A 14,816-nucleotide genomic window follows, 5' to 3' on the forward strand; every position below is an offset into this window, starting at 1 on the left:
TTTCAGCCATGCTGCTCCCATGCAGTACTCCAAAATCCTAACTGCAAATTGCTTAATGTGTAAGACACTGTGCATTGGTCAAGGGAAGCAACAGTGCAGGTCACCGGGAATAATGTCAAAAATAAAAAAATATGACATGAAAAGCACAGATAATCTCTGCAGTGGTCATTGTTTTTACACTCATTTTTCATGTCTGCTCTTCATAAGTACTTTATGTTTCCCCACAGCTGACTGACATTCCAATAACAGCACAAACAAGAGCACAGTCTGTGTCTAATTTGTCATTATCTCAATATTCTTATAATGCCCACAATTTAGTAAGCTGTATTGGCATATACTTGGTGCCAATACAGCTCCTCTAGAGCTTCAGCAGTATTATCCTATTATGACATGTCTATTTTTTTTTTACTTAATATGATATCTGTATGTCATCTGTAAGTATATCTTACTTTGTATTTATAGTCATTTGAATCTCAGTATATAGTGTATCCTTCAGTGTGTCTCTGATACACTCTTAGCATTCCCAGTTTTTCATTAAGACATTAGCAAAAAAAAAATCAAAACTTATCTCAGAGGGGATTTTGACCTCACTCTAATTGCACTTATCAACAGTTTCTGTATAACCAGTTGACCTGCGGATCTCAAACAATGGCAGTGCCTGGACAGGAAGTAAGGTCATCATGCAGGCATCTCACAGAAATTATCCCAATGATGGCGCCTTTCAGAGCTATTGTCAGTGTCTTTCTTGGTAAAAAAGATAAAATCTTCACTATTCTTAAGAAGGGTAAGGTTTTTGATGTCATCGTGTCCTCTTGTGATGTAACTTTGTGTTCTGAATCATCAAGGTTTCTTAAAAATATCTATAGTCCCAAGAACATGAACAATCAGATAATCCCCCTATGACCAAGTACTTAGTCATGGTGAGAAGGAAAAAATCCCCTTTAAAAAGAAAAAAACCTCCAATAGAACCAGGATCAGGAAGGGGAAGTCATTTGGTGTGACTCATTGGGGACTGGAAAAAGACAGACCACCCATCCATCCATCCATCCATCCACCCTGCTTATCCAGGGCCAGGGGGCAGCAGCCTAAGCAGAGAAGCCCAGACCTCTCTCTCTGTCGGCCATCTCCAGCTTATCCAGGGAAACACCAAGGTGTTTCATTGGCTGTGCAAAAACTGAAACACTAGATACAGGAAAACACAACCTGAAACTATAAACTTAGAACAGACTAGAAATAACAAAGAAACCGAGGGGCACAAGGAAACACACAGCAACATGGGATGACACGACATCAAGCAGAGGAAGACAGAGGACTAAATGCACCCAGGAAAACGAAGGGATGGGAAACAGGAGGGAAACACAGCTGGAATCAATCAGACTAACAAGAAAGGGGAACAAAACTGAACATAATGCACACAGGCCAGGAGATTTTCAAAATAAAACAGGAAACATGAAACACACAGTAAGACACAAGAGAGACACAACTAGGAAACAGATGAATAAACATGGAGACAGACCTTGGCACACATGATAGACATGACAGACTACACAGGGAAGCAGAAACGGACACAGACTAAAATTAACAAAAGCCTAAGAACTAGAAACTAAACTGAAACTAAATGCCACATGAGAACATAAGAAACATAGAAACACTGAGCTATGAACCCAGTACAATGACACTTCTGCCAGCTGGCTACACCTAGAAATTATGTCCATAAAAATACTGAACAGGATCAATGACAAAGGGCAAGTCTGGCAGAGTCCAACACTGACCAGGAATGAGTCCGGACCAAGCTCTTACAACGATTGTATAAGGATCGAATGGCTGAATGGAGAAAGATGTAAGAAGCCGTCACTTGACCCAGCTGTCTTACCCTTACTCCTAACCCAAACGGAGATTATTGTACTTGGAACAAAAAAATGTAAAAATATAGTGTCTAACCAGATGCTTACTTTAGATGGCATTACCCATCTCTCCAAGATATGTTCGGTGATCATATTAAACAAATCTCTAAAACTAGAAACATCCTGTTCATGCATTTATTATTTCTAGGATGGACTATTGTAATTCTGTATTATGTGCTATGATTCACTTTAAATCCTGACAAAACCTCTTCAAATAAGCCATTCTTTTGCAAGTGATCATATAACTGCTTGACAACTACTCTAAGTATTGTTGAAATAAAAGGAAAACAAATTAGGACGATGAAGAGAGATCTTTCCACAAACCCAGCAACAGACAGAAGAAAAGATATGCATAATGTCTCAGGAAATATCTAACAACAAAATGTTTAATACAGTTGGTTAGTCAGATATAAAATCTACTTAGTGTGTCATATACAGTATCTGCTATATAAATTTTTTAAAGCTATGACACAATACAAGCACAATATCGAAATAAGGCGTCAATAAGAGATCTTACACCCACACCCCGTTACTGTTATGTATAAGAAAACTCCTAAAAAGTGCTATGCTATCGCTAAGTGCTAAAAAAGTGTCTTCATTGTTAGATGCAGGAAACATAATTAATATAATTTGACCGTTAGCTGAAAGTGTATGAATCCATGATGAATCCATGACAGCCCCCCTCACACACACACACACACACACCCACACACACACACACACACACACACACACACACACACACACACACACACACACACCATGACATGAAAGATATGATGTAGGTCACAGAGGCTACAGACTCATTATGGGGCAAACCAAGTCTGGATTGAGGGGGGATATGGTATAGGGAGTGCATATGCTTGAGTCCCACAAACAAACTAAATGACATGCTGTATATGATAACTAAAATGCTATGATATTTTTTAGAATGTTGTTTCTGCATCTAATTACTTTTTACTCTTTTATTTAATCTAAACTTTGTTTACTTGAATTACATCTGAGGTCAATTTTATGTTTGTTTTGTGTTCTCTCTAATGTTATTTACTCTCAGGTCTCTGTTAATAATAATCTTTATAAGAGTTTTATTCATTTATTTGTTTGATTAACGATAATAAGAAGGCAGAAAAACGACAAAAAAGACGCGAGGATCCGAAGGAGGGAAGCATCGTCATCATACCATCCTCATCTTCAGTGTGTGTTTCGGATAGAGTGTGCGTGTGTTTCATTGTGTTTGTGCGTCTCTGGTGTCTTTCACTCCGATGCGGGCTGTTTTCCTTGGGACTCTGACTGAAGATGTAAAAAGAAAAAGGGGGAAAAGTGTCTGTGTTATCAACCTTGTCTTCAAGCAATAGAAACTTTGTTTAGCTGTTTTGGCTGAAATTAAACCGAAGCGGATCGTCGTGAAGTCGTTTTGCGTTCATTTGGTGTGAAGAGGAGAACTCCGCGTTCATCTGAACTCAGGTCAGTTTGATCAAATAAATGGAATTTTAGAGATTTAAAAAATCCCAGACAGTTTTTATAAAAATCCTCAAAAGGCAGTCGTGCAGTAACTTAAGTACTTTATAATATGAACAAGGACTAACCAACCGATTTCACCGAACAGGGAATCACCGAGAAAATATTTCATTAATAATTTGAAACCTTTTCTATAAGTAGTCTTGTAAGGCGCGACCGTTAGAAATGCGAGGACTTCTCTTAAGACGAGCATCTCTTTAAGACTGATAAAACACATCTGAGAGTCGAGTTTCTGAACCAAAATCAATTTCTGGGCTTTAAAGTTTTTTTTAAAGGATGTTTGTTCGCTTTTGAGCTACAAGACACCAACGTTTTTTCCATTTCCTTTATAAAAGCTATGCGTTCAGTTTGCAAACAAAGTCACCGTTTGCAAATAAATTATCCGTCTAAACACAAATCCGGACGAATGTAAAAATCCTCAGTTAGTTTATGATTCTGAACAAAAAATAGGAAAAAGATATCACCATGCCTCAGTGCATTTAGAGCGTTCAAATCACCAGAATGCTAGTTAGGTTACAGTTACAATTCCAATAATTAAACAACATGTGACCTATAATATATATATATTGTCATATGTTGTGATATGTTGCTGTTTGTTTGTTTGTTTGTTTGTTTGTTTGTTTGTTTGTAAGCTTTTTTTTGGGGGGGGGTGTGTGTGTGTGTGTGTGACAAATAGGTAAAGTATTAGTTGTAAAGTAAGTTGTAAACAAAAAAATTCTTTTGACACATCAGCAATGACAGATTAATCATTTGGTGGTTTCTTTTATTTGGTATTCCATATATTTTTGGTTAAATTAAATCAAATCCCAGACTCAAGAAAGCAAAGTTTATACAAAGCTGCACAATTCAACATTTCTTTTTTTATTTAATTATTAAAAGTTAAATATAACAAAATATACTGTAACGTTGTGTTGTACTGCATTTTAGGCATTCTAAAGCTTCTATCTTTCTCTTAATACATCAGACTGAAGAAAGACTTGAGATTTGCTTTTCATTTTTGTTTTCATTTGTTGCATTTTTTAACTCTAAAATGAAAGATTTTCTTACAATAGAGATTAAAAGCTGTTTAGTTTTTTTCTGATCTTTGCTCTCAAACCAGCTGATTAGGAGCAGCTAGGTTGATGAAGCAAGCTTTGTATGTCATCTGAGGTTTCATTAGCTTATGATTCTAAAGGATACTTTTAGTTGAGTATTCGTATGGACTTACAGTTCAAATGACTTGAATTTAAGTTGCTTACTAAAGATTAGTCTCTTTTTTGCTGGATCATTGTTTCATCACAAATTGAAGTGACATTTTTGGTTTGTTCTGGCTCTCAGTGAACAGTTTATAATCAAAGTGCACGAGAAGGGTTCTGTAGAAGAATATTTCTGTAGTGTAGACTCTGATTTAAGACTATTTTTTGTCTAATATGCTGATGTGAGACCAGTTATTAATGTTTTTTTGTTTCTCTCTGTAGGGCCATGTCACCATTCAGCTGGACTCTCTCTGCTGTTCTTCACAGTTACTACCAAACATGAAGGACTGAAGTCTGAGGACACGGTGCCCCCTGCTGGACTAGTGCTGCAGATGGAGGCCATGGCTGAGCCCAGCTACTCTGATCTGATTGCCAAACACTACAATTACACCGGCAAGTTCCGGAAGACGGAGCAGGACTCAGGTCTGAAGGCTGATTCTGTGATCTTCATCATTGTGTGCTGCTTCATCATCCTAGAGAACATCCTGGTCCTGACTACAATCTGGAGGACCAAGAAGTTCCACAAGCCCATGTATTACTTCATTGGGAACCTCGCACTGTCTGATCTTCTGGCTGGTGTCGTCTACACTGCCAACATCCTACTGTCGGGTGCCAATACCTACAAGTTGACACCCACCCAGTGGTTCTTCAGGGAAGGCAGCATGTTTGTGGCGCTGGCGGCCTCTGTCTTCAGCCTACTTGCCATTGCCATTGAGCGCCACCTCACCATGCTGAAGATGAAGTTGCACAACAATGGGAACACCTTCCGCGTCTTTCTACTCATCAGCACAGTGTGGATGATCGCAGCCGTTCTAGGCGGTCTGCCGGTGATGGGCTGGAACTGCATCCAGAGTATGACACAGTGCTCCACCGTGCTACCACTCTACCACAAAGCCTACATCCTGTTCTGCACCACTGTCTTCAGTATCATTCTTATGGCCATCGTGGTGCTCTATGCCAGGATCTATGCATTGGTGCGCACTCGTAGCCGCAAACTGGTCTTCCGCAAAGTGTCCAATGGTCGCAGCAATGCCAGTGCAAACAGTAAGAGTTCAGAGAAGTCAATGGCACTCCTGAAGACAGTCATCATCGTTCTCAGCTGCTTCATTGCCTGCTGGGCACCACTCTTTATCCTCTTGCTGCTAGATGTGGCCTGTGAGACGCTAAGCTGCCCAATCCTCTACAAGGCAGAGTGGTTCCTGGCACTTGCAGTCCTGAACTCTGCCATGAACCCACTCATCTACACGCTGACCAGCAACGAGATGCGGCGTGCATTCCTAAAGACACTGTTGTGCTGTACTGCCTTCATCCGACCACGCACCAAGCTCACAGGACCAATAATGGGGGCGGAGTTTAGCCGCAGCAAGTCTGATAACTCCTCTCATCCCAACAAGGAGGAAGTGGAGTACTCACCGAGGGAGACAACCGTAGTGTCCTCGGGGAATGTCACCTCATCATCTTAAACACGCAGGACAAACAAGCAGATGTACAGGGTCAGATGAGGAGTACGTGTTTGTACACAAAATACATGTGAACTCTGCCATGTAGCCAAGTCAAACCTCCAGCTGACCAGGACTCACAGACTTTCAAACTGATTGGAAAGTAAAAGAGGTCCAGACACTGTTTGTAGTTCCAAACCGTCATGTCACAGCACCTACTGGAGAGTCAGTGGCTGTAACTCCTGTATGCTGGGATGGATTGTGTTTCATCTCATCTGCTTAATGTGGATCATTGTGGTCCTGCGTCATTCAAGACCTGGTCAGAACATAAAGGGCTTCTTCAGATTTTATACAGATATCCAAACATGCTGATACACAGCATTTCTCTGCAAAATACACTTTACCAGACAGTCAAAGCATGATAAAAATAGTGACTTATTGATGTGTTTTGATGCATCAAGGTTAATTTTACTGAATAACACTTACGACATACATAGAAAGTGATCCACATAGAGGAATCAGACTTTATACTCACCCTCTAAGAACAACTAGAACATGTAGCACTTACTATCAGATGTTTAAAATATGAAAATGAATTAAAGAAAACTGTCCTCTATCCCCTTTTACCTTCCCATACAGGGACGCACTTATGAATGCAGAGCTCAGCTGCTTTAAACAACAGTTCATTTTTCTTTAATCGTCATGAATAAATCTTTTACCAATGCTTTATTATTGTTCCACATATGAAGTCTACTCTGCTCAAAAAGAAAAATAATATTGAGGCAAACTTTATTTACCTATTAAAAAAATCACATAAGTCATGATTATAAATAAAATCAGTTTGTTATTTAAACAAACTATTTTTAACCCCAATTTTCAATTAAACTGTAATTGTATTTTCCTGTTAATCATAAGTAACTTGTCTTCCATGTATTTTAAATTAAATTTTAAAAACCTCAATAAGGTGGAAATGTTCAGATAAAGGGTCAAATATAATTCATTTGTCAACTCTTTGGATTTTTTAAAAAAACATTTTGATCATTTTTGATCTTGTCAAATTTACTTTTCCCAAAATGATGCGATTCTGTCAGAATTTTGTTTCTATTTTTAGAATTTTGTTTAATTTTAATATTGTTATAGAAATGAAATGGTCTTAAAACCACAATAGAGCCTTACCAAAAATGGCTTGAAAAATAAATAACTAAATAAACAAATAATCAAATAAAGAAGTCAGAAGTCCAAATTTGTTCAATCTATAATAACAATAATAATAAATAATAAAGACAAAGTCTTTTTTTTTGTCTTGTTTTGTCTTGGTCATCATAAAAAATGTTACTTTAAACCATCACCAATATTGTTATTTAGACTATTGAGTTTATTGTAGTATAAAACAAACAAAACATTTGGAACATTAAATATTTGACAAAATATTGATATAAAAATTATATTCAAAATACTAGCCTCATCTAAAACCCTTCAATAAACACTAACTATTAAAAAACCCAAATAAGATTAAAAAAACTATTTTTTGTCCAAGAAGCAACTGAACTCTGAATTCATGAATGTTTTTGATGTGACAAGAATTAACTGTGCAAAAGTTGTAGAAAAGTTTGAGTCAGAATGTATTTTCTGCTTTCCGTCTGTGTTCCCATTGTTATTAGTAGTGATGTCAGTGTATTTTAATTATTTTAAAGCCGAAAGGAAAAAATGTAATTTCCACATTTCCTGTAAATTTGTTAATTTGGGTAACTATCTTCAAAAGAACATATAATCTTATTGAAAGCTATGAGTAGGATGCAAACTGGTCTCTGTGATGAGACGATTTTTGCAATGCTTAGAGAGAAATGTGCCATTTTTATCATAATGATTGTGTTTAGTCATTGACAGGAAAGGGCGTTCATGCCAGTTGTTCTCTGTTACCAAGATCAACGGTCCCTTTCAACTTCTCTCATCCTTTATCAGGAGCAGATCAATTAATTAATTAATTAAATTTTGTTTTATCAAGAACATTGACACAGTCCAAGCTGACCTGTGCATTCTTTAACTCCCAAATGTTCGGTTGATGGGTTTTTTTGTTTTTGTTTTGTTTTTTAGCAATTAATAAAGACAGAAATAGAAACATGCTGTTTTTGTTCTTAACAAATAACATCTGAAAGGCTGCAAACTGATGTTACAATTTCCAAAAGAAATTCATATACAGACAATACAAAGATTAGGGGTTAGGGGAGGAAGACAGGACAGAACTATGATGTAGAAGAAAGCCAGAGATTATCAATAACTAATAATTAAATGCAGTGAGTGAAAAGAGGTGAGAGAAGAAGGAATGCTCACTGCAACAAGGGAAGCCCCCCAGCAGCTTAACTCCCATTCTACTTTTAAACATCCTGGGAACCACAAGTAAGCCAGCAGTCTGAGGGTTAATTGGGGTGATATGGTACTATGAGGTCTTTCAGATAGGTAGTGGCGGACAAGCAGAGGAAGATAGCCGTAGTGGTAGACGTAGTGATACCGAATGACAGCAACATCAGGAAGAAGGAAGACGAGAAGCTGGAGAAGTACCAAGGCCTCAGAGAAGAGCTCGAGACGAGAAGATAACAGGTAACATGGGTGCCAGTGGTAATTGAAGTGCTATCTATCTATCTATCTATCTATCTATCTATCTATCTATCTATCTATCTATCTATCTATCTATCTATCTATCTATCTATCTATCTATCTATCTATCTATCTATCTATCTATCTATCTATATATATATATATATATATACACACACACAAAAGATGGATTGATAGATTTTCGATCCCTTTCGCTCTGTCTAGAAAGACAGAGAGAAAGAGAGAAGGGGAGGTAGAGAGACGGATAAAAATCAATTACACTTGATGTATAGTCTGGTTCTCAGCTTGTCTCTTGCTTCAGAGTGTCATTGTTAATGAGATTCACTGACTATCCCAGCTGCTGATCCCTGACTTCTAAGAAGGGGGTTGTCTCTCTGAGCCCACAGGGAGAGATAAATATAACTAAAACCTTTTCCTCTGAATGAGGCCCAGTCGATGGTCAGCTGATGCCCTGCATCTAATCCAGACTGATCCGAAGTCTGTTAGGTCAATACTTAATGTTATTTTTCATTCATAAAAGCAATCATGACACAGAACATTACAAAGTATTTCTTTTCTCAATCACCTGGGAATGGGCCAAATAAGGTTTCACAAACATCTAAGATTAGGGTATAATATGGGCTGGAATGATATTGAGGAAGTGCTTTGCTAGTTTCTAAAAAAGAAGTTTTACCTCCACCATGGAACCACAAACCATCACATTTCATCATCATGTTAGCACATCTATAGAAATTTGACAGTATTATTGAACCTAAAAAGGTTAATGGTCCAGAAACTAAAACATGTTAATATTTCTTAAGCAGAAAAACACTTTTTGAAACCAGACCTATTTCAGTGATAAGCTATCATTAATTCTTTCAAGAATAAGTCTAAAACTATTTAAAGCAGATGTAGGCCTTATAACACTAACACTGATTAAAAATTACAACCACTATCTGAAAAACCTTTCATTTTAAATTGTGACTTCATTCATCTTTTCTACATCCAAATGTAAGTAATTCTCTGTTGTAACCCTCATTACAAAATCACTCACATGGTATTTGGGTCATCTAACTAAAATAGGAGACTAGGAACATAAATGCCATCATTGCCACACCTGGCCCACATCTGGCTGACACACACCCTGCCATGACACCAGTCAGTCAGAAGTGCCAGCTCGATGCCGGATCCAGGCCAGACCTGTTTTCTGTGAGCCTGGGCCACATAAACCAAACCACAATCGGGCCAGATGTGGCCTGCCATCACATAAACACTGCCATCTATGGTAGGCCTGACCCACATCTGGATGACATACCACTTACCATGCCAGCAGTCAGCCAGCAGTGCCGGCTTGACACCAGATCGGCACAGACCTGTCTGCTATGTGGGTTACCTCTCATTACATCTGAGAAAAGGTAAAAAGACTTAACATCCAGCCTTTTATGTTTAAATCGATATGGAGTGCTAGACAGAATTTATTTAAATGTGCTTTTGCTAATAGTAAATCATTTCTATTCTTAATAAAAGATATAATCAAAGTATAGTTTGAATTAATATTATGAATGAGAAATGCAGTTTAAGTGACGAAAATGTCTGTTCTAATGTCTTGATTTTGTTTGTGTAGACCTGATTCATAGACGCGGAAGATTAGTGTCTGTGTGGCTGCAGGAATGTGAAAAGATAAGAAATGTGTCTGCGGGCCGTCATTATATGCGATTCTGAATGAGAGAAATGGTATTAACTGTGTTGTAATTGCTAAACACAGAATCATAAGTTGCATGTCATTTTGCTGATAGTTAGTCATGTCCAGAATCAAGGACTGACTGACCCAATATAGACAATATCTGCACTATCCAATGTCCAGTGTTTAGTGGGTGAGTATCAAACCCTTGCGCTATTTAACTCACCAGATCAAAGTCAGAAAGTTTAATTGTCTGGATGCTTTAAGATGATTAAAAGGGGAGGGGGGTATTTCTGTTATCTGTTACATCATTCATCACTGCTGACAGTAATTTTGAATCTTAGCAAGGTCAGATGACTTTGAATGAATTAATCTGTCGTCAGAGGAAAACATGTTGCTTATTATATTCAGTTGAATCTCCCTTTATTTCCAAAAACAAAGAAGAAGAAGAAGCAGAAGAACTAAAAGACAAAACCTACTTTTGTGACCTCTCATGTCCAAATACATGAACTACATGGTGGGTACTGGATGTGCGTTGGGGGCTGAAAGCACTCAAGGGGCCAACCACCCCTACATGAAGGCGAATAAGCAGAGACTCTGCCTGATACCCTGTCACAAAATTCTCCTCTCTAAACACAATGTAGCTCACATTCTTCTCTTGCATAAGATCACAAAGCCTTAATCTGGTTTTCATATCGTATCCTGATTATGAAGACAATATGCCTTTTTGCACCTCCATATCTTTATGTGCTCAATACTTTTTCCCTGTGTCATTTCAAATTATTACGCATAGTTAAATTTATGGACATCTATGGTTTCATTTGTTTGTATGTTTGGATTTGAAAGTCTGATAAGAAGGACCCAACACACAGGCATTTTTTTGCCAGGCATTTTACAACACAGTCCAGCTGCACACTGCACTGCTCTCCCACTAGGCTCTAGGGTCCTACTCGAAAGGGAAGGCATGATCAGATGATGGAGGTCAGCTTTGTAGGTCAGCCTCCCCTGACACCACACCCTGAATCACTGCTCCACCAATCACCTGCAGCTGAGGCACAAACTACACCTGCCACAGAAGTCGTTACCTATGGATGATCATGCCATTCAGATAGCCATCAGCATATGGAGCATGCAGACCCAGCACCCAGTCCAAGAGGCCCTGGAAAGTGGCTGGCTTTAGACACGCCGAACTGAAGTGTCACAGACTGCTACAAACCATACCCCACATAGCAGACGGGTCTGGCCCAGATAAGGTGTCAAGCCGACACTGCTGGCTGACTTCTGGCATGGTAACTGCTATGTCATCCAGATATGGGCCAGCCCTGGTGTAGATGGCTCTATTTATGTGATGGCATAGCACATCTGACCTGATTATGATTTGGTTTATGTGGCCCAGGCTCATAGAAAACAGGTCTGGCCCAGATCTGGCATCAAGCTGGCACTTCTGAGTGACTGGTGTCATGGCTGAGTGTATGTCAACCAGATGTGGGCCAGGTCTGGCAATGATGGCACTGTTTACGTTCCTATTTTAGTTAGAAGACCCAAATACCATGTTGCAATACTACACTGCTATGGTAGCCAATGTTTCAAATGCAGGTTTGACAGGTTAGTGACTGTACACTTATTTGTGAGAGTTTACTCATGTTTGTGTTTGTTAGTGGTTTGGCTGGCTCTGATTGGGCGACTGTGGATGTTGTATCGAGCGCTTTGAGAGTAGAAACGGCGTTATATAAGAATCAGTCCATTCACTGTCTGAACAGTTCCAGAAGCATTATTAATTGATATATTGTTAATTATAAATTATCAAAATTATTCAATTCAAAATAAATTTGCTGCTTTACCTTTGTTGAGACATTTTTAATCTGTGCTAAATATGGTACATGTTGTTATTACATGGCTTGATTAAGGTACACATTAGGCTGACATCTGGAGCCACAGCTGAAACTGTTCTGGGCCAGTACAGGACCACCAGTGTGTCTCCAACTGGCCCATGTATGGGCCACCTCTGGCAAACCTGATCGGGGCCACCAAAAGGCCGTCATTCTTTGCGGTATGTGGGCCATGTGTAAGCACATTGTGTGGGCCAGATCCGGGTCATACCAATTTTGCTATGTGGGACAGAGTGGAGAAGGCCATTTTTCCCTTTTTTTCTGCCAGTAGCCTTTGGTTTATCCAACTTATCACTAGCGTCAGAAATGGTTTATGCGACGTTTTTTTTCAACATCTGTAACTCCTGTAACTTCTGAACCATTTTCTCAGTTGAAAAAATTCCAGCGGTTCCTGAAAGCAGCAGCTCTACGCTTTTCTGTGATATTTGTGTTATATGTGTTCGCTTTTTCTGTGATATTAGGGTCATTACGGTAAATTCAGGTCTCGCACAAGCCCAACGAAGGCAAAGGTCACTTGAAGAGAGAGTGAGTGTGATGAAAGGAGAAAACGGACATTTTATCAGGCATTTGTCTGTTTTAAGTTGTTTTGTTTTGTTTTATTTTGTTTTTGCTGTTTGCTATGTTGTCTTGTTTTATTTGCAGACATTTGGACGTTGCACCCCTCTTAGGATTACTGTAATGACCCTAATATCACTGAAAAAGGACAGAGTTGATGCCTTCAGGAGCAATTGGAATTTTTTTTCAATTGTGCCAGTGGTTCAAGAGTCAAGATAATTTGACGTACAAAGCCAACGCTCCCATCAGGTTTTAATGAGTTAAATCCAGTACTGTGAAAAAACCAGCCTATCCAGTCCAGGAGCTCGTCAACCTGGGGCATGTAAAAAGTGTCAAACTCTGAGACTTCATTCACCTTGCAGTAGTCAACACAAAACCGTATAGACACATCTTTCTTTACCACAAAATCTATTGGGCTACACCACGCACTGTCTGACTCTTATATTAATATTACTATATTTTTAGCATTTCAGCAACATCTGCTCTCTGGACCTGTGTGAGATGGTTATCACAATGGAGGGAGGTGAGAATTGTGGAAATTTTGCACCTCTGGCCTTCAGCCTCTCTCCATGCTTTTGTCAGGTTGAGGTGAAATATCTCTGTGACTCCTCCCCTGTCCAAAAATATCATCGCACGAAGTGTCCTTGCCACTTGGCGAATAACTTTGAGCTAGAAGAAGGAAGTAATACAGGTACTATGTCTCTCAGTGAAAATTGCCTGAGCCTAGTGCCTCTATTGTACAGGTGCTGCTAACATTCCTAGGCCTTGGGCAAATTTCCTCCTGATATAATCTGCTCAATGTGTGCAGCTTTGCTCTCAGGTCCAGAACATATTGAATCTCATGTTTAGGTGTTGATTGATGCTGGCGGCTGCAGCCCGCAATGCGGATGTTCAGGAGTCGGCCTTCTCTTCCTCAGGGCCAGGGTGCAAGCCATAGAAGAAGGGTCAGTCTTCTGGTCCCATCTGCCCCTCCCTGAAGAGGCAGTGATGGTCCTCCATGGAGAGGCCCAGCCTGTCCAACATTGTTCACCCTACATCAGGGCCATCGCCTTTTACACTCACTATGTGAGTGCATTTAATTATTTGTAATTATTATTAAGTCTTTCTCCCCTCACTTCAACTTGTCATGGCTCGAGGTTTCTTCCTGTTAAAAAGGTGTTTTTTCCTTCACACTGTCGCCAAAGCTCTTGCTCATAGGCAGTCATATGATTGTTAGGGTTTTCTCTGTTCTCTTTGTATTATTGCAGGGTCTTTACCTTACAATATAAAGCACTTTGATGCAACTGTTGTTGTGATTTGGCCCTATATACATAAAATTTAATTGAAATGAACTGAATGGCATGGTTGCTGCTGCAGGGAGGCTGAGGTCCTCCTCTGATAATAATGGCAGCAACCTCAGGACCCATTCTTCAACTGGATTGGGATGGCTAGGGGTCGACCTCTTCCCCCATCCGATGGAGTGTCACTGCCAGGGCAGGGGTTAGTAGAGGGGTGTCGGCGACGAGCCAGACTGAGCGACAAGGTCCTCCAGCACATTTGTCCGGTGCTCAGCCTGGTTCTATAGCCAGACTGTCCAGTCTGCTACATCTGACTGACTGTTTAGATTCTGCCTTTTCCTCTTTTCCAGATAGTGGTGAGTTCTGTTTTATCTACCAGTTCCACTTACAGGTTTCACTAACTGAGTACTCTGCTTTGCCCTCCTATGTTCACACCTGCTCCTCCCATTCCTTATGCTCAGTCATTCTCATTGCCCATTTTCTCAATTATTAAGCCAAAAATTTAAGATAAAATGACCTGGTTATGATAGGTCACCAACCTCATATTTTACTGATACTACAGTTTAACCTATCACTGTAATAATGGGCACAAAATTAATAGTCTTAGTTTTTTTAATCAAGTTTCTAAATCCAGAATAATCATGTAGTTTATGTGCTCTGTGAAACCGCCAAAGCCTGACAGTTCAGCAGTTATTTCCCTTCTTAGCTTCAGGTCCTTGTCCA

General features: G+C 39.3%; 1 protein-coding gene across 1 annotated transcript; it reads left to right on the plus strand.

The window, feature by feature from the left end:
• The first annotated feature begins 3,074 nt into the window (after window positions 1-3,074).
• On the plus strand, window positions 3,075-8,201 carry s1pr1 (sphingosine-1-phosphate receptor 1). The gene is made up of 2 exons (XM_006803598.3): window positions 3,075-3,368; window positions 4,880-8,201. Exon 2 carries the CDS (start codon window positions 4,990-4,992, stop codon window positions 6,118-6,120), a length of 1,131 nt encoding a protein of 376 aa, XP_006803661.1. The 5' UTR covers window positions 3,075-3,368; window positions 4,880-4,989; the 3' UTR covers window positions 6,121-8,201.
• The last annotated feature ends 6,615 nt before the right edge of the window (window positions 8,202-14,816 follow it).

Source organism: Neolamprologus brichardi, chromosome 17 (genome assembly GCF_056152115.1).
Source record: "Neolamprologus brichardi isolate AB-2024 chromosome 17, ASM5615211v1, whole genome shotgun sequence".
NCBI classification, from domain to species: domain Eukaryota; kingdom Metazoa; phylum Chordata; class Actinopteri; order Cichliformes; family Cichlidae; genus Neolamprologus; species Neolamprologus brichardi.

Coding starts and splice junctions, on each gene's coding strand:
- s1pr1 (XM_006803598.3), top strand. CDS start 4,990: ATGGAGGCCATGGCTGAGCCCAGCTACTCTGATCTGATTGCCAAACAC.